Below are 24,682 nucleotides of genomic sequence, written 5' to 3' on the forward strand. Positions count from 1 at the left end.
CAACTACCAGTCTGCTTTCAAAGCCTGATAATTCCCGTCGTGCGGCCATAATCACATAGTAAATCATTTCACATGAATCACCTGTGTACCCATTGCAGACCGGCAATGTACTGCCCTTTTATATCTTGTGTACGCGATACTACCGCCGGCTGTAAGTGTGCATATCGCTATTCAAATTCAAATGGCTGTGAGCACTATGGGACTTAACATCTGAGGTCATCAGTCCCCTAGAACTTAGAACTACTTAAGCCTAACTAACCTAAGGACATCATACACATCCATGCCCGAGTCAGGATTCGAACCTGCGACTGCAGCGGTCCCGCGGTTCCAGACTGAAGCGCCTAGAACCGCTCGGCCACACCGCCCGGCTATCGCTGTTCGATGGCTTCTGTCACCTCAGTGTAAGTATGGCACCAAGTAGATAGCTTCCAGAAAACAAATTCAAGTCGTGAAATTTGAAATTAAAATTGTGAAACAGAGCTGATGCACGCCTTGCGACGCTCTTACACGGCTTCAACAAGGAGCTTGAGAAACTATCAGGAAGTTTCACAAAAGCTCATTCAAAATCCTCCTCACCCCCTTCTTGCCCCCCATCCTGTCCAGAGTATAGGATTCAATATGGCGAAAATGAGTCCTAGGTTGTAGATAAGCCATTCCATTGGGATATGCATGGCCTGAAAGGAGTGCAGGAGGGGCTCTGTGAAGAGTGGACAATGGAGTTGAAATTTTCCTGTTCCAATCACAACTGGTTAGCAGGAGAACGATTGTTGTTAAGCTTCTGTGCGAGCACAAATCTCACTAATTTTACCTCCAGGGTCTTTAGCGAGATGTATGTAGGAGGAAGCAATATATTGGTTGACTCTTCTGTGAACGTATTCTCTCGGAACTTTAACAGCAAATCACACTTTAATGCACAACGCCTCTCTTGCACATGATTCACAATGTGGCTTTCTAAATTTACTGTACCTGTGAATGAAATCCTGCTTGGTATTATGATGTCAAGATGGTCGGTGACGGCCGAAGCCAATAATTCTCATTGCAAACTATCATATAATTTTTCTGGATAATAAACCATTTTATGAAGAGTTTTATCAATTACAAATGTCTCCACCGCGACAAAAAAGGCCTTATTTCCACTAAGAGTTAAAATAGGAATGGTGATTAGGGTATAACGTCTCTTCGAGGCAGAAGTCACTTAAGACTGGGCACAAACTTGTGTTGGACGAGGGAGGAAATCGGCCTCGTTCTTTTCAAAGGATGTCCGCGAATTCGTTTCAAGTGGTATTGAGAAAGTGCAAGAAACTTAAATATAGATGGCCGTATGGGGGTCTGAATCTCACTTCTGACTGAGAAACCCGTGTTCCAACCACTGTGCCTCAGGTGAAAACGTTTTGGAGAATAGCACCCGGTCAGGAAGCCAATTTTGATCTGATACGAAGTTTATCCACAGCGCACACATTGATGCAGAGTGAAATTTCACATTCCACCTTATTGTTATTACTGTAATAATAACTGGGATCCATCTGAGAGCAAACTTCCGTTTTCAATATTTGTTTTACAATACATGGAAACCTCTAAAATACATCTCAGACAACAACGTTCTGGCTTTTCTCTGTACCCATATTACTTTCATTCTCCAAAATGGACTTTTCTACGCTCATCAGTCCAGTGTTTCCGATATTTTTGTATTTTTCTGACAGACCAATCACCGATCTTCTGACTGGTTTGATGTGGTCCGCCACGAATTCCTCTCGTGTGCAAAGCTTCCCATCTTAGAGTAGCTCTAGCACTTGCAACCTAGGTCCTCCAAATTATTTGCTAGATGTATTCCAGTCTCCGTCTCCCTGTGCAGTTTTTACCTTCCACAGCTCCCTCTAGTACCATGGATGTTATTCCCGATGTCTTAACAGATATCCTATCATCCTGTCCCTCCTTCTTGTCAATGTTTACCATATATACCTTTCCTTGCCGGTTCTACGAAGGACCTCCTCATTCCTTACCTTCCCAGTCCACCTAATTTTCAATATTCTTCTGTAGCACCATATCGCAAATACTTCGATTCTCTTTTGTTCCGGTTTTCCCACAGTCGGTGTTTCACCTCCATACAATGCCGTGCTCCAAAAGTATACCCTCAGAAATGTCTTTTTCATTTTGTTACTAATTAAGATACAATCTTCCTGGTGTAAACTGCGAATCATAACACTCGATTTTGTGTTTCGCTGTTAGTACCGCTGTTGAGGCATTACAACACGAACTACTTCTCACATATTTTTTAGCGTGAGGCTCCCCAAGAGCAATAATGAGTAGAGCTTGAGCCTTTCCACTATCAGAAGCACTTTCTTCGAAAGTTAATTACTCTCTAAGACAACGATATTTTCGTTAGAAATCATAATTTTAATCGTTACTCTCCCTTAGGTATAGCCCGTTCGTTACGATTATTGGAGTACAGACTGCAGTACGAAAATGTCATTAGTATTCATGGCTACTTTGAAGAGAGTGTACGAGATATGGTATGTCAGAAGTCGGAACGATACGTTATTCCTGTTAAACATTTTTCGGGCTGTGATTACTTTCCTTTTACGGTTACGTTTTTACATCAGAATATTACGCATTTAGACCTCATTGAATAAACATGGAGGAGTTAAGCCTAGTCATTCATTTCTTGTCCCCGAGGGACAAGGCGGTAATTCTATTGCAACGTTGAGAGGGTCTAGTCGTAAGAGAGGCGATTCCAACAAGTATTCCTGTTTTTGTTTTTTTTTCTTTTTCTTTCTCATTAAATCGGCATCAATATGTACGCTTCGAGAATTCAGAGAGTCATATATTTTGTTTGTGACTTTTTCTGATTTGATGCTGCTACTCTTACCGTTGGTTGAAATGACTAGTTCTGCGCACACGCCACTTTGGTACGGAAAGCCATTCGTATGTACAAAGCACAGAGTTAAAGTGAAAACGATTAAAGAAATGAAATATATGTTATCTGTTACCTATTAGTCAAAGAAAATATTGCCAGGACGTTGCAATAAATATACTGTTTTGCTTTATAAGTGAAACCTCGTCAGCATTCAAGAGGTGGGCCAAACTAGATTCCAACATAAGGTACAGGGTGTTTCAAAAATGACCGGTACATTTGAAACGGCAATAAAAACTAAACGAGCAGCGATAGAAATACACCGTTTGTTGCAATATGCTTAGGACAACAGTACATTTTCAGGCGGACAAACTTTCGAAATTACAGTAGTTACAAATTTCAACAACATATGGCGCTGCAAGTGATGTGAAAGATATAGAAGGCAACGCAGTCTGTGGGTGCACCATTCTGTACGTCGTATTTCTGCTGTAAGCGTGTGCTGTTCACAACGTGCAAGAGTGCTGTGGACAACGTGGTTTATTCCTTAGAACAGAGGATTTTTCTGGTGTTGGAATTCCACCGTCTAGAACACAGTGTTGTTGCAACAAGACGAAGTTTTCAACGGAGGTTTAATGTAACCAAAGGACCGAAAAGCGATACAATAAAGTATCTGTTTGAAAATTTCAACGGACTGGGAACGTGACGGATGAACATGCTGGAAAGGTAGGGCGACCACGTACGGCAACCACAGAGGGCAACGCGCAGCTAGTGCAGCAGGTGATCCAACAGCGGCCTCGGGTTTCCGTTCGCCGTGTTGCAGCTGCGGTCCAAATGACGCCAACGTCCACGTATCGTCTCATGCGCCAGAGTTTACACCTCTATCCATACAAAATTCAAACGCGGCAACCCCTCAGCGCCGCTACCACTGCTGCACGAGAGACATTCGCTAACGATATAGTGCACAGGATTGATGACGGCGATATGCATGTGGGCAGCATTTGGTTTACTGACGAAGCTTATTTTTACCTGGACGGCTTCGTCAATAAACAGAACTGGCGCATATGGGGAACCGAAAAGCCCCATGTTGCAGTCCCATCGTCCCTGCATCCTCAAAAAGTACTGGTCTGGGCCGCCATTTCTTCCAAAGGAATCATTGGCCAATTTTTCAGATCCGAAACGATTACTGCATCACGCTATCTGGACATTCTTCGTGAATTTGTGGCGGTACAAACTGCCTTAGACGACACAGCGAACACCTCGTGGTTTATGCAAGATGGTGCCCGGCCACATCGCACGGCCGACGTCTTTAATTTCCTGAATGAATATTTCGATGATCGTGTGATTGCTTTGGGCTACCCGAAACATACAGGAGGCGGCTTGGATTGGCGCCCTATTCGCCAGACATGAACCCCTGTGACTTCTTTCTGTGGGGACACTTGAAAGACCAGGTGTACCGCCAGAATCCAGAAACAATTGAACAGCTGAAGCAGTACATCTCATCTGCATGTGAAGCCATTCCGCCAGACACGTTGTCAAAGGTTTCGGGTAATTTCATTCAGAGACCACGCCATATTATTGCTACGCATGGTGGATATGTGGAAAATATCGTACTATAGAGTTTCCCAGACCGCAGTGCCATCTGTTGTTGACAATTGTAACTACTGTAATTTCGAAAGTTTGTCTGCCTGAAAATGTACTGTTGTCGCAAGCATATTGCAACAAACGGTGTATTTCTATCGCTGCTCGTTTAGTTTGTATTGCCGTTTCAAATATACCGGTCATTTTTGAATGATTAGTTTTTACTAGTTTTGACAAATGAAATAAGTACATACATAAATCTAAAATAGCAGAAATATTCGTGCAGTATAAAATCGTCACTAAACTCCTAAATAACGTATCATACGCACATGATAATATTTTGCAACATGTAGAATGTTTTGGAAGTGTATTAGATTGTGATATTATCGGGATAACTATAAATAACTGTCAAGGAGAAACGTTAAAAGTGACATATACCTGTGCACGCAATGTTTTCCACAGGGACAACTCCAAGTTTCCTGCCGGCGTGTATCGAGAACCAGAAATATCTACATATATGCAAGAAGTTTGTTGAATCGCAGGCGCATTTAAGATTTTGAAATCTCGGAATGTTGTTTACAGAGCCTTATTACAGCAGATTTCTGGCCCTCCATACACACCAACACAATTATAAACTTTTCCGTTCAAGTCATGAAACTATTTACTCACTTGCCAGCTGTATTTTGTAAATCGCTACTCGGTAGTGTAAAAATGTCTTTCCTGGGTTAAAGAGGGAGTTGTGAGTGACAAGTATTCTGTCAGCTTCTCCCATCGTCTCAAAATCTGGTGTCTTTTTTTCTTTTTGATGTTGCGCGGTTTGGTGGGCGGCAAGTGGCTCGCGCCCGCTACCTCCAAGGGATAACTTTTGTGATGGAGCACGCGCGTGGGTAGTCAGTTTCGGCATTAATATTTCTTATAAATAACTGTTTAACCGCGCTTAATACTGCGCAGCGTAGCTATTTAACAAATAAGCAAATATTTGACCTGTGCCTCCGGTGGTAGTCATGTCACGGGAGATATTCCAGAGGCCCTGATGCAGTAGGTTATGCTGTGTCACCCGAACAAGACACAGCCAGGGCAAAAGAACCACAGTAGCAAAGATGCGAGCTGGTGCCAGTGCCATAGAAATTCGCCACTTGCGCGAGTTCCACCAGCGCCACGGGCTGCGCTGAGGAGGAAGATATCGACTTCGTCTCTGCCAATTGCCGGCCGAGTACAATCCGCCAATGACCGGACGACAACGGACAGAAGCCTACTCGGAAGGCATAAGAGTAGCTCTCGCCCACTTGGTTATAGATCATTGTCCAGGGCTGACTTAGACAGGGAACGTCGTTTAGTGAACTCTTAGAAGGGAACAGACAGTTGTTGTAAATTTTAGTTGCTATGTACTGTGAAGTTTACATACGATTATTTGCACTTAGCCACTGCGGAACTTTTTGTGTTATATTACATGCAGTATTTCGACAAGCCATAAAGATAAGCAAACCTTTTTGACTCATTTGTGTGGTTTTGTTACTAATTTTTTGGACTGTTGTAGACCCTTCGTTCTCCTAATCCGCTACGTGACTCTGGGGCATAGGTGTGTCATAGTGGCAGAGAGAAATTGGATACTTAACTGTAGAAAGGAGGTACGTGCCAAATTCATGAAAAATGTGCTAAGTGGTTCGAAATTTGGAAATTTATATTAAGGTCCTATGGGACCAAACTGCTGACGTCTTCGGTCCCTAAGCCTCCACACTACTTAATCTAACTTACGCTATGGACAACACATACACCTATGCCCAAGGGAGGACTCGAACCGTGACAAAGCGCCCTAGACTGTCTACCCTTTGTTCGATTCCTGGAATACCAGTAGTAGTTTCCGAAGCACATCTGGAGGCATTCTGTAATCTGTGGACCTTCAGAGTGTTGATGAAACACAGAAATTGCTTCGGTATTGAATAAAACAGGCAACATGTGGCCTTTCTCCATGGGAGTAATGTCTCAAACTGTCTACGGTTTGATAAGTGGTTTGAAAGGTGCAGGACATCGAGGAGGATTACATATGAAAAGTGCTGTGTCCACCGAGAATTGTAAGTGGGTACATTTTCCACCACTAGATGGCAATGGTGCTAAGTTGTCTGCTGATTTCATAAGAATAGTGCAATGTGCCATTCAGTTGTGTGTGCATATCAGCTGATATGCAACAGGTTATGTTTGTGCCCACACTAACGCACTCCAAGGTGTCTTGTTACAACATGGCAGTGTCTGTGACACCCTTCAGTCTTACCCGTGCATGTGGGATAAGACTATCGCTGGGAGGGGTGGATATGAAATAGCGTCTTGCACTCTGAAATTTTTAGGCACCGGGATAACAACGAAGGATAACCTTATCGTTTTGGAGTGACAGCTGTGCTGCACAAAACAAGAGTTGAATGATGATATTTCTTTTGCTTCTTCTGGTAGCAAATGTGTTGTTCACACGAACAGAACAAAGATTTCTTGTTGATGGGCGCAGCTTCCTCCCCAGCGACTCTGAGTTTGCCTTTATAGAGAGAAGAAAGTGGGTAACGAAAGCATTTGTACCCAGTGACCTACGCAAAATGGTCGAGTAAGCAAAGGTTGTTAGACCTTTCAAAGTAATATCTGTGAATACCTCCGATTTTTTAAATATTCAAGGTGCAGCAGACGAGAAACTCTCTACTAAAAAGATGAACAATGCAAAGGATGTCAGCATCACATATGAAGGGCTTATTTCAGTGGAGGTACAAGTCCATTTTTGTCCATTTTGAGATACAGAGCCCTACAGCTAAATGAGCGCTGAAAAATCAGCAGTTGAGATTCCAGAAATATTGAGACATATGGTTTCTTGCTAGAGATGAACCTTTTTTCTGTGTGTTTGGAACATTAATTTCAGAAGCATTACAGAAAGAAAAGTGGAGTTAATGGACTTGTACCACTATTGAAATAAGCCCTTCACATGATTCAAAACATGTAGCAATAAGAGAATATTACACTGACGTGGAAAGGATCCGTAAGGTGAATGTGCTCAAAAAAGGGAAACATGCATGAAACATTCAATTTGCTAACTTCGAAACTATTTCCTCAATCCATTTAAATACAGATGAAAAGAAGAAAGATTTAATGGATAAGATACCTTACATGGAAAAGAATAAGCATAAAGAATATTATATACGGATTGTGGAGAACGACAAAGAACAAAAAATCGATGGCACTTAGCAGATTTCATAAGCGTTTCTGTTTAAATTGTCTTCAGCCCAAACAGTTCCAATTGTCATGAAACCACCACTAATATACGCTAAGATACTCTCATTTGTAACATGGAAAAATTTGAGGAATAAATAGTCAAAACATTGCACTACAGACTGTTTGTAATAACTTCATTTCATGAATTTGGTACTTTGCACCTTTCTACAGTTATTATACAATTGCCTTAGCGATGTATTTGACTTAGTAGATAGTATCGGAAGTTCCATGCGACTTTTCGCGGATGATGCTGTAGTATACAGAGAAGTTGCAGCATAAGAAAACTGTAGCGAAATACAGGAAGACCTGCAGCGGATAGGCACTTGGTGCAGGGAGTGGTAACTGACCCTTAACATAGCCAAATGTAATGTATTGCGAATACATAGAAAGAAGTATCCTTTATTGTATGATTATATGATAGCGGAACAAACACTGGCAGCAGTTACTTCTATAAAATATCTGGGTGTATGCGTGCGGAACGATCTGAAGTGGAATGATCGTATAAAATTAATTGTTGGTAAAGCGGGTGCGAGGTTGAGATTCATTTGGAGAGTCCTTAGAAAATGTCGTCCATCAACAAAGGAGGTGGCTTACATAACACTCGTTCGACCTATACTTGAATATTGCTCATCAGTGTGGGGTCCGTACCAGGTCGGGTTGACGGAGGAGATAGAGAAGATCCAAAGAAGAGCGGCGGGTTTCGTCACAGGGTTATTTGGTAAGTGTGATAGCGTGTTTAGCAAACTCAAGTGGCAGACTCTGCGAGAGAGGCGCTCTGCCTCGCGGTGTAGCTTGCTGTCCAGGTTTCTAGAGAGCGCGTTTCTGGATGAGGTATCGAATATATTGCTTCCCCCTACTTATACCTGCAGAGGAGATCACGAATGTAAAATTAGAGAGATTCGAGCGCGCATGGAGGCTTTCCGGCAGTCGTTCTTCCCGCGAACCACACGCGGCTGGAACAGGAAAGGGAGGTAATGACAGTGGCACGTAAAGTGTCCTCCGCCACACACCGTTGGGTGGCTTTCGGAGTATAAATGTAGATGTAGATGTACTTCCCCAGAAGCCGTTTCACGAACTCACAAACTTGGCCTACCGTAATAACAGTGGCAACACGGCCTCCACAGCCGTAGCGACGAGGCGTTTACAAAACTGGCGACGAGGGTTTGCAAAAGCGTACCTTCTATTTCGTCCTCGCCGTAGCCCAGGTAGGGCTGGAAGAGCTGGAAGTAGGCGAGCGCCTTGTCGTTGCGTCTCTGTGGGTCTTCGGCGTCGCCGTCGGCCAGCCACTGCGCGCTGCCCTCGTCGGCGGGGGCCTGCCCCGGGGGCGGCCACTGGCCCACCACCTCGGCCCCCGGCGGCAGCGGCACGCCCACCGGCCACGGCACGACGCGCCACCGCTGCTGGTCCGCCGCCCCCGCCGCCCCCGCCGCCCCCGGCCACTCGGCCGCCACCTGCGCCAGGCCCGCCAGCTGCGCGAGGCGGTCCGCCCACGGCGCCGCCTCCTCCTCCACCGACTGCCGCGTCTCCGCAGCCGCCTCCGCAGCCGCCTCCGGCTGTTGTAGCGCCACTGGCGCAGCCCTCACCACCGTCGAAAGTAGAATCAGCAGCAGCGCCCTTGCCGCGTAGAGGGACGAGTAACTCGTGGAGGACCTGGACAATAATAAGAAAGGTACGGTGAATACGGTGATGGATAGCGTGATTTTGGCACGCTACAGAAATGCTCCTAACGTCCGCACGAAATTACACTCCCCGTCATGCAAAATGCAACACCAAGAAGGACGGGAGGTATCACAGCCAGATTGGTTTGGGAAGTAACACGATGTACAAAGATCACGTGATCGAAATTACTGCCCCATGTGAAGTGAGGGAGACGATGGAATCAGTATCGAGAATTGCCGCCATTGCTGGCAATAACCACAGCTATACGCCTCGGCATTGAACGAAAGATGCTCTGGATCTGCTGTTGAGATTGAAAAGGAACTAAAAAAAATTGTAATTTAATCTCAAAGATACAAGAAGAAAATTTGTTCGACTGTCATACCAGAGGAATACTCTGAAAAACTGTTTTGTCCTTGATAGACAAAGGACTAATTTCGAGATTCTTTTATTATTTCTAGTATTAACTACATTTTGTTCTGATGTGCTGGCGTAAAGACGTACTGTATAATTTCATGTATATGTGTGTGTTAAATGAAGGTGTTAAATGATGAAAAATCTGTTTTATCATTTCTGTCAAGGTCAAGCCTAAATCCCATACCAATGGAGTACAAATTATTCTGTTAATTCGAGAACGCGAATTTTAGATGGAAGCGACGATCTTCACGACGGCGCTGCTCAACAAGAGAGGTACGTGATTGTGCTCACTACTTTCCTTTGGTGTCTGCTATGATTAATTCCGATGTGTTTTTGCCGAGACATTCAGAACCTGCAATCTTCCTTTTCGTATATAAAAGGAGTCCGATAGAAAAAGAACTATTCTTAAATTTAAATAATTGCAATTCTTTTACCCAGGCCACGGGGAATGATAGAACGGACGTGTCTCTGCCCTGATTGTACGTTCGCAATCTCCGAGTGTGTTAAGACGTAATTATTTTACCAACAAAATTAAGATAGATCTTTCTCATTAGATCGCAACCACTCGCACGCGAATGTACGTAACCTCTGAATGTGTCTAGTCAGTCATGCGCATTGTTCTAAAGCTTTTCTGTTAATATTCAGTGGATTGCATCTCCGCAATTAATTTTTGTTTATGCCGCAAATCGCACTTCACGCGAAGTATTTATTACTCAAGTTTTAGGCTCCATTTAATGTAAAAAATTCCGAAGTACGGCTGACTAAGCAAACAGACACAATAATTTCATATCTCTACAACTACAATAACACAAAACAACAATATCATAACAGAGAGTGTACGTTACAGGATACAGCACTTTGTTGGAGCACAGCAGTCCACCCTGCTTCCACATACTGCCGAAGTAGATCTGGTGTAGCAGCAGGTTGGGCATTCCGGGCCATTCGTACCACTGTCATCGCCCAGTTTTCGACAGGGGAGAGATCGGCAGAAAAGGGAGACCAAGGCAGCTAAGCAATCAGATGGGCGAAGAAGAAGTTTTGAACATTGCGTGCCACTTTTGGTCGCGCGTTATCCTGTTGTAATGTGGCCGTCGGGAGAACAACAGGCTCCATTACTTAATAGATGTAACGCTGTCTGGTTAGTGTACCGGCGATGCGTACTATGGGTGGTGAGGGGGAGGGGTGCGGGGGTGCGGGAGTGGAATCTAATACCTCCTCAAACCGTAATATCGAGTGGAGGACCAGTATGGCGATGCTTGATCCATCAGTTCAAAAGCCTTTTTTAACCACGGTCTTACTAAATACGAATACAGTCTGCTAATCACTGAACGTCCTCGTTTGGTCGTAGAGCCTGATATCCGCAGCTATCGCCATCGTCTTGAAACATTTATTTGAATTTATTGTTAATTCCCATTCAGTAAGTTATCTCTCAGGGGAAAGACATTGGGAGAGACATTTTTTTCACAGAAAATGTTTTGTTGTGCTTGGCACGGCACATGGTTCGTGCTTGTATGGTGTGCAGAAGCATTGGACGCTGGTATACCTTTACCACCAAAATATGTTTGCATCCAGACTGCTGGGAGCTATGTTCGAGCATGTCATGAAGTTGTAAAGTGTGCTTTAGAACATCGTGTGCTTATGTTTTCAGTTTTGGATTCTGTTAGATTCTTTTTAATGCATGCGCATTTCTTTAGGTGACAGAGTTTACTTTCTGTGTGCTTGAAAATGAAAAAATGTCGAAACTGAAATAGCAATAAATATTTTAACAGCCATATGTGGAGTGACTACATTCGTTATATACATGGTGCTTCATAAAAATCTTCAGAGTCACGGCGGAATACCGAAGTACAGTAGGCGAGTGCGTAGTATTTAGGCTAGGCAGACTGCTAGAGGGATGTTAAGCAGAAAGGAATGTCCTAACACAAGACGAAGATTGCTGCAAATGCCTCCGTTAATTGAGGTATTGGGCTGTAATAAGCACGTGGAGACAAGGAGATCGGCACACAGTATGCTGAAAAATTGAGAATTTCATCGAACCAGTGGAAAAAAATTGACGGCGCAAAACAAAAAGTTTGCGATCGAACAGAGAGCGTCTGCCCTTTCAGTGCAATTATGGCAGTAATCACGCGAAGCATGGAAAACACAGCAATTTTCGCTAAGAACTGGTTCTTTGCAATAATTTGGAGCTAGATTGGCACTTAACGGCCATTTCCTCAGAGTTTAAGTAATTAACAGACATCGTTGGCATTAAGAACAGTGTCGGTCGACCAGTTATTCAGTAGACGACTGGAGCCAGATTTCCATAAAGAGGTGGCATACTGAAAAACTGCAGCAAAGTTGAGATCAAGTGAAATAGGTACTGGAATAGTACCAGAGATGTATTGTCAATGGTAGATTTAATGAAAAGAAAGATAACATTGTTTTCACAGCGCTTTAATGCAGAATTGCATTTCTGTAACTAAGGAAAAGCATATTACGTACTGTGAACTCATATTCTGAATTTTTTAAACTGTAGGGTGTGCTCGTTATGTAATAAAAGTTTCAGCGGTTTTAATGTCTTTCTTCTGGTTTTATACCTTCCATATACTTCTTGTATTTGACGCCAATCATTTCAGCTCCATATATTTAATATATCTGGCTGCTTCAATGGTCAGTATGAAATTTTCTACTCGTTTTTCTGCCCTGCTGTCCGTCCATTCTAGTGCTCATCCCAGTCAAAAACTATAAGTTTATAAAAGAATGACAACTTGGAAATGGATCTGAGTGCACTTCGCAGGCTTAGGTAGCACCTGGTCTCGCGAATGCATGTTCTCATTCAGATTAGCGCGTGCAAAAGATTCTACCGGTGTCAACCATGGACATTAATATGAGGAAGAAATTTGTGAGACTGTAGGTCTGGAGCACTGTATTGCATGACTGTGGCGAAACCGGAGAAGTAGAGAATCGAAGTGCTAATCTAAAATCAAGTGGTCCACACAGGAGAGGAAGTCGCGAGGGAATGCATCAGAGCAATCAGAACAGTCATGATCCTTCCCTCCCCCCATCCCTTTCGCCAAACCCTCCAAAATAAGATCAATCACTGTGCTTGATAATTCTTGTTCCTAGATAGTGATTTAAATGCCAGTCATCAAGACTTGGTGCTATGCACAAGGGTTTTTTTTTTTTTTTTTTTTTTTTTTTTTTTTTTTTTGAGTTTTCTAGATGGTTTTCTACGGCCCGCTACAAACTCCTACCTACGTGCAACGTTCTCATTTATTTGTTGGGTATATTATAATCTCTGTCTTCCTCTACAGTTTTTACCCTATACAGCTCTCTCAAATACGCTGGTAATTATCCCCTGATATCTTAACATGTTCTATCATCATAGCTCTTCTTGTCAGTGTTTTCCACATTTTCTTCTCCTTGCCGGTACTGCAGAAAATCTGCCGATTTCTTATAAGACCATCGAATTTTTGATATAGTTCTGTAGAAACTTCACAAACGCTTCGATTCTCATCATTTCTGCTTTTCTCACAGTCTATGATTCACTTCCGTACAGTGCTGTGCTTCAGATGAGCCTATCTTCCTCTGTCTTCCTCAATTCAATGCCTATGCTTTATGCTAGTAGCTTCAAGGTTTCTTCGGGGGAAGGGGTGGGGGAGGGGAAGTAGAAGGATTCCTGCCCTTCCTTTACTATATTGTCCCAATAAATGATGATGGCAAATTGCCTCTAATCTCATTTCTGCTGCCCCTCTATACTTCTTTCTTTGGTTTACTCTCAATCCAGAGAACTATTGATTTCACTTAGAGTCACACTCACTTCGTTGGCTTCTTTGGGACGTGACGATCCCACACCGCTATATCTGCCTCCAGTTCTTGCCGGCCGGAGTGGCCGAGCGGTTCTAGGCGCTACAGTCTGGAACCACGCGACCGCTACGGTCGCAGGTTCGAATCCTGACTCGGGCATGGATGCGTGTGATGTCCTTAGGTTAGTTAGGTTTAAGTAGTTGTAAGTTCTAGGGGACTAATGACCTCAGCAGATAAGTCCCATAGTGCTCAGAGCCATTTGAACCAACCTCCAGTTCTTCCTGCCCTGCGCCGCTTCCTCCATCCAGCGATACCCATCACTGTGCAGTATGAGTTCACTTAATATTTCCACAGCAAGGTGACGCAGTGGTTAGTACACTGGACTCACATTCGGGAGGGAAACGGTTAAATTCTCTGTACGGTTATCCGGACTTACTTATTCAGTGATTTTCCTAAATCGCTCGAGGCAAATGCCGGGACGGTTCCTCTGAAAGGGCACGGCCGACTTCCTTCCCCGTCCTTCCCTAATCTGAGGAGACCGATGACGTCGTAGTTTGGTCTCTTCCCCCAAACAACCCAACGCAACAAAGTTGGTCCACATGTTTTCCTGCACACTTTATTTTTGAAGAATGCTGGTTGGTGCTCTTCTTTTTTTTGTACAGCTTCATGTTTCCGCTACGTGCACTAGTGCTGGACTGGTGATGCTGCTGCAGAGTTTCAGCTTGGTTTTCCTGGTCGGATGTTTGTATAATAGAAGATTTCGGAAGGGAAAGTAAACTTTGTCTAATTTGGTATTCGTCTTCTGTTCTATTACAGTAATTAACTTTTACGCCGATGTATCTGAAGTTGGGAGTGTTCCTGAAAGTGTACTTTACTGTAACAGGCAATCAAGTGAAAATGAGACACATGGAAGAAAGTAAGTAAACTGTTTATTATTTCAAAAGTAATCACCATAGCTGTTAATACATTTATCCCACTGTGAGACAAGACAGTCAATGCCTTCATGAAAAAATGTTTGCGAAATAAACGGTGATTGTACCCAGGCGTGCACCTCTTCGTCTGAAGCCACTAATGTCTCTATTCAGGGTTCCAAACAGTTGGAAAAGTACATGGGTGGAGATAGAGACTGTATGGAGGATGTATAAGGGCTTCCCAGCAAAACTTTCGCAGTATAGTCGGAACAATCTTGGCAAATGTGAGCTGGCCCTGAAGAGAGACATTCGTGAAGGTTGATTTGCTTCAGACGAGTAGGTGCATACCTGGGTACACCATGGTTCCGCAGACAACAACAAACATTTTTCAATGAAGGCATTGACCGTTTTGTTCCTATCGTAGGATAAATGTACCAATACAACAATTACTTCTGAAATTACTTCTGAAATACTTCTGAATTACTCAATTCAACTGAATTACTTCTGAAATAATAAACAGTTTACTTGCATTTTCCCATCTGTTTCGTTTTTCTTTTGGCTACTCCTTATTCAGGGTGCAACGGGGGGTATACATTCAGATATTTAGGTACATATGGTTTCCTAGCACGCACACACATCAGTCTGTTGTTTTTTACCTATGTCTAACAGTCTTCTCGCAGACACTTCACATATTTTACAACTCTATATTTTCTGTACGGTCGTAATTACACTACTAAGCTGACTATAGCTGTCGGTAGAGATTAACTGTTTTGTGTCCACGTGTCGCACCTCAACACCTGACCTGCAGCCCAGAGGAATTAATTGCTTACTGTTGCCACATGTACTGGCAGATACTAACCAACCTAAACATATAAAACTTGCTGTCATTATAGCTATTATTCTGCAGATGATGTAAATACTGATGTAATGTTGTTCAGTACACTTTCCTCACTCACCAATAGAAATATCTGCACTTATAGCCGTCAAACTGTGTGTATGGGGGTCATAACATTGTTACACAGTCATAATTTCCCTTTATTTGACGATGTACTCTGTCTTTCGTTCATTAATTTTTAAACCTATTTCTATGGCGATTTCATTTAGTTTCAGTTTCACCACTGTTATTTACAACTAAAACTACATTTGTGTAGACCGGTAGACTTGGTTGGTCATCTTTGATGTTTCAATTTGTTGCTTGTTCAGTTTTTCTTACTACTTTGGCCAGGACGAGGTTGAAGATGTATGAAGATAGCGCCTCACCTTGCTCCAGTCCAGTTTTAGTCTCTAAAGTGAGCCGCAGTATGTCCCCAGACACGTTTTGACCAGGATGATGATTCTGTGTTCTGCCATAATTTCTCATACCGTGTTTCATTCAACAGGTCCTGCAACTCCTTCTCGCTTCCGAACAGCATAGCAATGTTGGATAATTGAGCGTATCATTGCTGTTTCCGAGTCTCTTAGATTTTGCTAGCTATTCCAGAATTCTGTGCTTTCAACATCAGAGCGTTGAGGCTGCACGTGCGCGGCGTCCAGAAGCTCCATTGCTCCCGGAGCTCCGTGCTGCGTGGTCTTCCGAGTATCGCGCAGCGGACGTTCCGGGCGGGCAGCGGGGCGTGCCGAAGGCGGCAGGCCTTGCAAGGCCGCTCTCTTTCTCTCTCTCTCTCTCTCTCTCTCTCTCTTCCTCTCCCTCTCCCCGAACGGCCTTGCCGCCGGACAGGTCGCCGTGTCGGCACGTTTATCCGCACCTCTCATCAAGGTGAAGGGCACCGCGGTCGTTTCTCCAGCCCGTCTACCGTTGCGCTTTCATACTGAGCGAGCCAAGTGCAGTCGCTTTGATGTCCGCAGCACAATCTCTCGCCTCGCGTTATCGGCTGCTGTCTGCGCTGCGGAACGTGCGAATGCTTCACAGACGCTAATAAGATAACGAAGCCAACTCTGAGCTCGTACTCGAGGTTTTTCCTTTGTGCTGAAACCGCCTCGTCGATCGGGAGAGATACGCGGCCGTTACCAAGTCTCGATACGTCCAATGACAGAGTGGCTAGCGGCGTATCACTTGTCCTTGGTTGTGGTCACAAATTTACATTATTAAGATTTTGCCGGCCAGGTGGCCGAGCGGTTCTAGGCGCTACAGTCTGGAACCGCGCGACCGCTACGGTCACAGGTTCGAATCCAACCTCGAGCATTGATGTGTGTGATGTCCTTAGGTTAGTTAGGTTTAAGTAGTTCTTTCTAGGGGACTGATGACCTCAGAAGATAAGTCCCACAGTGCTCAGAGCCATTTGAACCGTTTTTTATTAAGATTTTAGTGCCGAAGGGCTTGTGAGGATACGGTACCATCACAAGGCAAGATGTTTGACATCAACTATTAATTTAAACGGCAAAGTTACCGATACGCCACGTCATAGGGTGTGTATTACACCTCTCACTTCTTCAGCCGAGATTAGAATTACGAAATAATATGTGACCGCAGTAGATTAAAACTGAAGAAACTGCAAAAAGGTGGGAAATTAAGGAGATGGGACCTGGATAAACTAAAAGAACCAGAGGTTGTAAGGAGTTTCAAGGAGAGCATAAGGGAACAATTGACAGGAATGGGGGAAAGAAATACAACAGAAGAAGAATGGGTAGCTTTGAGGGATGAAGTAGTGAAGGCAGCAGAGGATCAAGTAGGTAAAAAGACAAGGGCTAGTAGAAATGCTTGGGTAACAGAAGAAATATTGAATTTAATTGATGAAAGGAGAAAATATAAAAATGCAGTAAATGAAACAGGCAAAAAGGAATACAAACGTCTCAAAAATGACATCGACAGGAAGTGCAAAATGGCTAAGCAGGGATGGCTAGAGGACAAATGTAAGGATGTAGAGGCTTATCTCACCAGGGGTAAGATAGATACTGCCTACAGGAAAATTAAAGAGACCTTTGGAGAAAAGAGGACCACTTGTATGAATATTAAGAGTTCAGATGGAAACCCAGTTCTAACCAAAGAAGGGGAAGATGAAAGGTGGAAGGAGTACATAGAGGGTCTACACAAGGGCGATGTACTTGAGGACAATATTATGGAAATGGAAGAGGATGTAGATGAAGATGAAATGGGAGATACGATACTGCGTGAAGAGCTTGACAGAACACTGAAAGACCTGAGTCGAAACAAGGCCCCCGGAGTCGACAACATTCCATTGGAACTACTGACGGCTTGGGAGAGCCAGTTCTGACAAAACTCTACCATCTGGTGAGCAAGATGTATGAGACAGGCGAAATAGCCTCAGACTTCAAGAAGAATATAATAATTCCAATCCCAAAGAAAGCAGGTGTTGACAGATGTGAAAATTACCGAACAATCAGTTTAATAAGTCACAGCTGCAAAATACTAACGCGAGTTCTTTACAGACGAATGGAAAAACTAGTAGAAGCCGACATCGAGGAAGATCAGTTTGGATTCCGTAGAAATGTTGGAACACGTGAGGCAATACTGACCCTACGACTTATCTTAGAAGCTAGATTAAGGAAGGGCAAACCTACGTTTCTAGCATTTGTAGACTTAGAGAAAGCTTTTGACAATGTTGACTGGAATACTCTCTTTCAAATTCTGAAGGTGGCAGAGGTAAAATACAGGGAGCGAAAGGCTATTTACAATTTGTACAGAAACCAGATGGCAGTTATAAGAGTCGAGGGACATGAAAGGGAAGCAGTGGTTGGGAAGGGAGTGAGACATGGTTGTAGTCTATCCCCGATGTTATTCAATCTGTATATTGAGCAAGCAGTGAAGGAAACAAAAGAAAAATTCGGAGTAGGTATTAAAGTCCATGGAGAAGAAATAAAAACTTTGAGGTTCGCCGATGACATCGTAATTCTGTCAGAGACAGCAAAGGACTTGGAAGAGCAGTTGAACGGAATGGATAGTGTCTTGAAAGGAGGATATAAGATGACCATCAACAAAAGCAAAACTAGGATAATGGAATGTAGTCGAATTAAGTCGGGTGATGTTGAGGGTATTAGACTAGGAAATGAGACACTGAAAGTAGTAAAGGAGTTTTGCTATTTGGGAAGCAAAATAACGGATGATGGTCGAAGTAGAGAGGATATAAAATGTAGACTGGCAATGGCAAGGAAAGCGTTTCTGAAGAACATCGAGTATAGATTTAAGTGTCAGGAAGTCATTTCTGAAAGTATTTGTATGGAGTGTAGCCATGTATGGAAGTGAAACATGGACGATGAATAGTTTGGACAAGAAGAGAATAGAAGCTTTCGAAATGTGGTGCTACAGAAGACTGCTGAAGATTAGAAGGGTAGATCACATAACTAATGAGGAAATATTGAATAGGATTGGGGAGAAGAGAAGTTTGTGGCACAACATGACCAGAAGAAGGGATCTGTTGGTAGGACATGTTCTGAGGCATCAAGGGATCACCAATTTAGTATTGGAGGGCAGCGTGGAGGGTAAAAATCCTAGAGGGAGACCATGAGATGAATACACTAAGCAGATTCAGAAGTATGTAGGTTGCAGTAGGTACTGGGAGACGAAGAAGCTTGCACAGGATAGAGTAGCATGGAGAGCTGCATCAAACCAGTTTCAGGACTGAAGACCACAACAACAACAACAACAACATGTGACCGCAGACAATACTTTTCACGTGACGGCAACTGTTGTTGCCAAAAACGAGCTCGAGTGCAGTAGTTGTGCGGTGCAGTCAGGGAGTTGAGTTGAGATGGTGAATTAACCGGCAGTGTTAGGCTGTTTTGCTAATGAGTTCTTAAAATGGTTCTTCGCTGTGCGGTCGGTTACCGTGTAAGTTTCAGTATGAACGAGATCGTTAACAAGTGGCTGCATGAGGAACGTGGCTTAGCTATGTGTAAGTTTCAGTACCCGTAATGAAACATACAGTTCGTGATCTCTTAACAGTCATTGTTCTCAACCGATCCCGTCATCATCCGTTTCCCTAAATGATCAGCATTTTCAGTCAGTTAGTTATTAAAGTCATGGAGAAAGGTGAACAAGCACTCATCGTAGATATTGCAATTTGGTTACAGTCACGTTGATGCTGTGTTACTTGACTTCCGGCAGGCAGTCAATACGTTTCCACACTGTCGTTTTAGTGAACAAAATACGGGTTTACAGAATATCTGATCAGATTCAGGACTTCCTAGCACATAGATCTCGACGCGGAGTTCTTAATGGGACGAAATGACAGGTATATATTTTCGGAGTGCTCTGAAAGAGAGTTACAAAGCTGTTATTGTTTTCGGTAGACAGGGTGTCCTAGGAAGAATGGTCAGTAGTCAGGGATATGACAGGTACGATCCTTTGAAGCAAAAGACTTCTTATGGACATATGCCCTATTCCGATAAAACACTGTTAATGTACATCGTTATTTATTTACTGTGTTATTCAGTTCATTGTCAGGTTTACGTGTATACACATGTTACGCTGAGGAGTTCTTAAAATGCTTGTTAATTGTAATATGCGTTTCACAATGTTTCAACTGAGAAAAGTGTAATTTTAACGCATTCACCTCTAACCAATACGGTACAAGTCGCATCACATTTCAACAATGTCTTGCTGTTCCTGCGCAAGTTGTTGAATTGTATCTTCAGAAGAAAAATGGAACTTGGAAGAATACCTGTTTCACCCAGTGTGCTGATAACTCCGGTTATTCTTAGACAGCAGCAAGAGCACTACCACAGGGGTAAACATAAACCGTATCTGCATGTTCTTCATTAGTGTAAACGTGCGGCACTTTAGCTAGCGCATGGACAAACACTTAACCGATTCTTCCCTTTGATACGCTCTCAATGCCGCCATTGCTTCACTCACAGCACAACGTGGATAACTGCTTGTTCAGCGGCCTAGTTTAAGGGTAGAAAGATATCCCGAGCAAAGTTGAAAGCATCGAGGTAGGTTGGGCTACAATAAAACGTCAAAGAAGTTGGGTGGGTAAGACAAATACGAGCGCGCCATTAACGCAAAAACAAATGTACATTAAATGTGTTCTATCACGGATACGAGGGGAAAAGGTCCAAAAGACATTTCTTGCGTTCCTGTCATATCCCTGAATACTGTCCTTTCCTCCTGGACACCCTGTATTCATGGTGGGCAATGCAAGACTCGTCCGGAAAATATTTCCTGCGCCTTAGGCTAGACAACCAAGGTTACACCATTCATCCCACGTGTGGACGGCTGTGAAGTTGGGTTGCCTACCTTGAGGTGTCGAAAATATTTTCCGGACTACATGCGGTGCTGTGGGGCCATTGGTATGGTTGAAAATGAAAACACTTCCTACGCCGCGATCGTAGTATAGGCACTTTATTGTTCCAAGATGACTGGTTTCAACAGTCTTATGCTATCATCATCTGATCTTCTGGAATTTGTCATAAAAATGCAGTGTTACATTACATGAAGTCAAAGCATAAAACGCACTCTCCGCCGGCAGGAGTGGCCGAGCGGTTCTAGGCGCCATAGTCTGGAACCGCGCTACCGCTACGGTCGTAGGTTCGAATCCTGCCTCTGGCATGGATGTGTGTGATGTTCTTAGGTTAGTTAGGTTTAAGTAGTTCTAAGTTCTAGGGGACTGATGACCTCAGAAGTTAAGTCCCATAGTGCTCAGAGCCATTTGAACCATTTGAACCAACGCACTCTCTACGTATACGTGTCTTTATAGAAATCCATTTGATAAAAAATGCGCACAACCGACAAAATGACCATTAATGATAAAACGCAAATTGTTGATAAAATCCACGTCTCACACATGCATGTTGGTGGAGCATGATTCGACGAGGTTACTCTACATAACCATGCTGCCAGCGAAGTGTTAACATAGTGGCGGCAGGTCCGCTACGAAGATACGTATCTGGCTGCTGGATGGCGTGTGTAGTACATGCTAAACGATCAGACACTGTGGGATTACAAAATTTTGTAATAAATCCCAAACTTATCCGTAAAGCTTCACGGAATGTCGATGTGTGACCTTTTTCCGACTGACGAGGATCTTAAAATAGTCGGCTCCCTTTGTGCCCATTTGAGCGGAATCCAGTATTTGCTGACGTCTGATGTCGGTTCTACGTTGAACCATCAACAACAGGAACACCACACACTTCTCCACATGCACTGAGCTGCATGTACACTAAAATGAAACACTTCTGAGACAACATTTTTGCGTGTCAGAGAAGAAGTTTTTCCAGTTAGGTTCCTTGCAGTTTCTTGAACAATATAGTCCCTTCATTGTTTTGGAATTTAGTGCCCAGCCATAGCAGTTGGCAGAAAAAGTAGCCCTAGACCATTCTGACAACAATCTAAAAGGAACAAAGGAGTGCAGACAATAGTCTCCAATCGTTAACGAGAGACAGCGACGGCGCAGAAGGAAAGGAACAAACTATCGAGCGGGTCTGAGTGCACTGCCACAACGATAGCGCTCGGCAGACCAGGACAGGGCTTAACTTCGGCTATTTGTCGGGAACTGGTGTCACCAGCGCGGCAGATCCTCCGAGACTTTCCTAATTTTCCGAAATCATAGAACTCTCGAAAAAACAAAGAACTGCTCCACGTACGCAAATCAGAGGAGGCAGTATTAACTATGGGGGATATTCACTTGGGCTTCGGTGGGTCCTGCAGTAGTAATCGAAGGCACCACGAAGTGAACTGCGAACCTTCTCAGATCCTTTCGTGATGGTTATTTTCAACAAGACAACTGCCCGTGTCACAAGTCCGGAATGGTTCCAAAGTGATTCGATGAGCATAACAGTAAACTAATGTTGATCTCTCGGGCAGCAAATTCGCCCGATCAGTACCAGATGGAACACAACTGGTACGCTATCGGGGGCTAGCTCCGCGCCCAGAAATCATCAGCAGCCGGTAACTTATGGGAATTACTCTGATGAGCGAAAACATTATGACCACCTACTTAATAATCTGTTTGTCCGCCTTCGGAACGAAATACATCACTGATTTTGCGTATCAGAAATCCGACAGCCTGTTGGTCAGTTTGAGGAGGTACGTGCACAGGTTATGTAATTCGCTTAAATAATTGGCTGCTGATTTGCGTACGCGGTGATGGTGTCCGGTAGTGACCCATATGGGTTGCATAGGATTTACAACAGGTGAATTTGATCGCAGAGATATCAACGTGAGTTCACTATAATACTCTGTTCTGTTCAAATGGTTCAAATGGCTCTGAGCACTATGGGACTTGACAGCTGAGGTCATCAGTCCCCTAGAACTTAAAACTACTTAAATCTAAGTAACCTAAAGGACATCACACACATCCATGTCAGAGGCAGGATTCGAACCTGCGACCGTAGCGGTCGCACGGTTCCAGACTGAAGCGCCTAGAACCGCTTGGCCACACCGGCCAGCATGGTTCCGTCTCCGAGACATGCACAATTAATAAACGTAAACATGGTCCGTAATAGGCTGCAACGTGATTTTTATTTAATCATGAGATTAGCTAATTTCCACTATTTGTCATTGTCAGGTGATTGACGATGACGAGCTAATCGCACTATTAAATAAAAATCACGTTCCAGCGTACCACGGATCATGTTACGTTTGTTAAGAACGTGGAGGAAGCGGATCCCCACAAACACAAAATTTTACACGTACTATTATACTGTCTAAAGACGACATCGCCGTCGCGGAAGACATCAAGCATGAAGTGATGCAGGTGGTTCGCAGCTGTCAGAGTGTCTTCGAAGAGCCGACACGTTTACTCTGATCGACGGTCGAATCCCGATGGTCCCCTGCCCACTGCAGTCGTAAGCAACGATGTCGTTGAGTCAACAAGTGTTTTGAACACGTAAGGGGTGAGTGCTGCGGAGCTCCATGATCAACAATGTACGATGAACTGTGTGCTCTGAAATACTTGTGCGTACACCAACATTGTGTTCTTTCGGCAGAGATGCCACAGATCACCATCTACCCTACTTCACAGAGCAGAGAAGCCTACGAACCCCACGATCTGTGAAGAGTTATGGACATGAAACCATTTAGCGTCTAGTAGTAATTTCACTGGCCTTCTATCTCTCTCCGTAGATGCTCAAGACAGTAGCACGTGAACATTCTACCATCTTCGACGTTTTCGAGAGACTATGTCACAGGCACTGCGTAGTACGGATCCAACGTCGCGGTAGGCAGTGGTCATGAACTTTTGGCTTATCTGTATACGTCTTCTATACGCAGACGTCTGGGGACATTTGCCTCCGGAAACATACAGTGAACTTTTCGAATCCATGTCACGCAGAATCGTCTCCGTGCTGCTTCCCAAAGGTGGACCAACACGCTCTTAAGCAAATGTCCACAATGTTTTTTTTGCATCATCAATGTATGGTGATCAAACGTTTCCTTCAGTGAGTCGGAGCCGGTGGCCTTTTTCTTTACTGTTCTTTTCGGTGGGCACTGCAGTTTTCCGTCTGATTTGTGGATCACGGCTAAAGGTGCCGAATAACTGAGCGCCGTTCTGCTCGCATTGGGTCAGAAGAAGCGTACGGCCTTAGCCTCAATCGTGCCGCCGCAACAACGGCGTCAGTCTGTCTTTCGGTGGCCGGCGCTCCCTCTTTCTTGCAAAACAGCCTCCAACCTACTTGTTCACGCGCTTCTTCCCGACCTCGTGTAAGAAAAGCCACTGCGATTCGACGGCAGTAATTGTTAACGGATCCGTGCAATGGGAACACATAAAAAAAGCTCAGCTTAACCTCAAATGCCCTCCAGATGCAAGCGCTGCTGAGGGTGTCAACGGTCAATGGTTTCACACTGAGGACAGAAAATAATACTACAGCTGCTGTGAATCACATATTAACAGCAGTGCTTACTGAATCTGAGTCGAGCTATACGAACGATGACATTATTACCGTACAAACTGCAGTGCGCACGTATTCGGATTCTCTGCAGTTCAGGTGTCTACTGTCATAACCAACGATGCCATTGTCATTATCGAGATGGAAGGTTGGGTGAATCTTCGTATTTCCTAAATGTCATGCCCTCATTGACGGCATCCCGTTACTGTTGCAGAAAGAGTAAAAGATCTAGGCATAATCTTGGGTTATAATGTAAACGGGGAACAATAAAATAAACTATCACAAAATGCATGGAACCTCGTTTTCTTACGTACATGCAACTAAAGTGGAATATATTTCCATCTACATCAAAATAAAATGTATTCCAGTTTTCACTATTGTGATGTAGTTCAACATGACCGAAACTGCGAAAGCAAAGGCAGTTCTATCTAACCATGAACGTTTGCATTAGATA

General features: G+C 43.8%; 1 protein-coding gene across 1 annotated transcript in view; it reads right to left on the reverse strand.

The window, feature by feature from the left end:
* LOC126335191 (uncharacterized) overlaps window positions 1-24,682 on the reverse strand; it is a 185,965-nt gene that overhangs the window by 17,149 nt on the left and 144,134 nt on the right. The window contains exon 2 of the mRNA XM_049998190.1: window positions 8,853-9,325. Coding sequence (XP_049854147.1) covers window positions 8,853-9,325 — 473 coding nt within the window. The remainder of the gene's footprint in view (window positions 1-8,852; window positions 9,326-24,682) is intronic.

The sequence above is a fragment of the Schistocerca gregaria genome, chromosome 2 (assembly GCF_023897955.1).
Source record: "Schistocerca gregaria isolate iqSchGreg1 chromosome 2, iqSchGreg1.2, whole genome shotgun sequence".
Taxonomy (NCBI): Eukaryota; Metazoa; Arthropoda; class Insecta; order Orthoptera; family Acrididae; genus Schistocerca; species Schistocerca gregaria.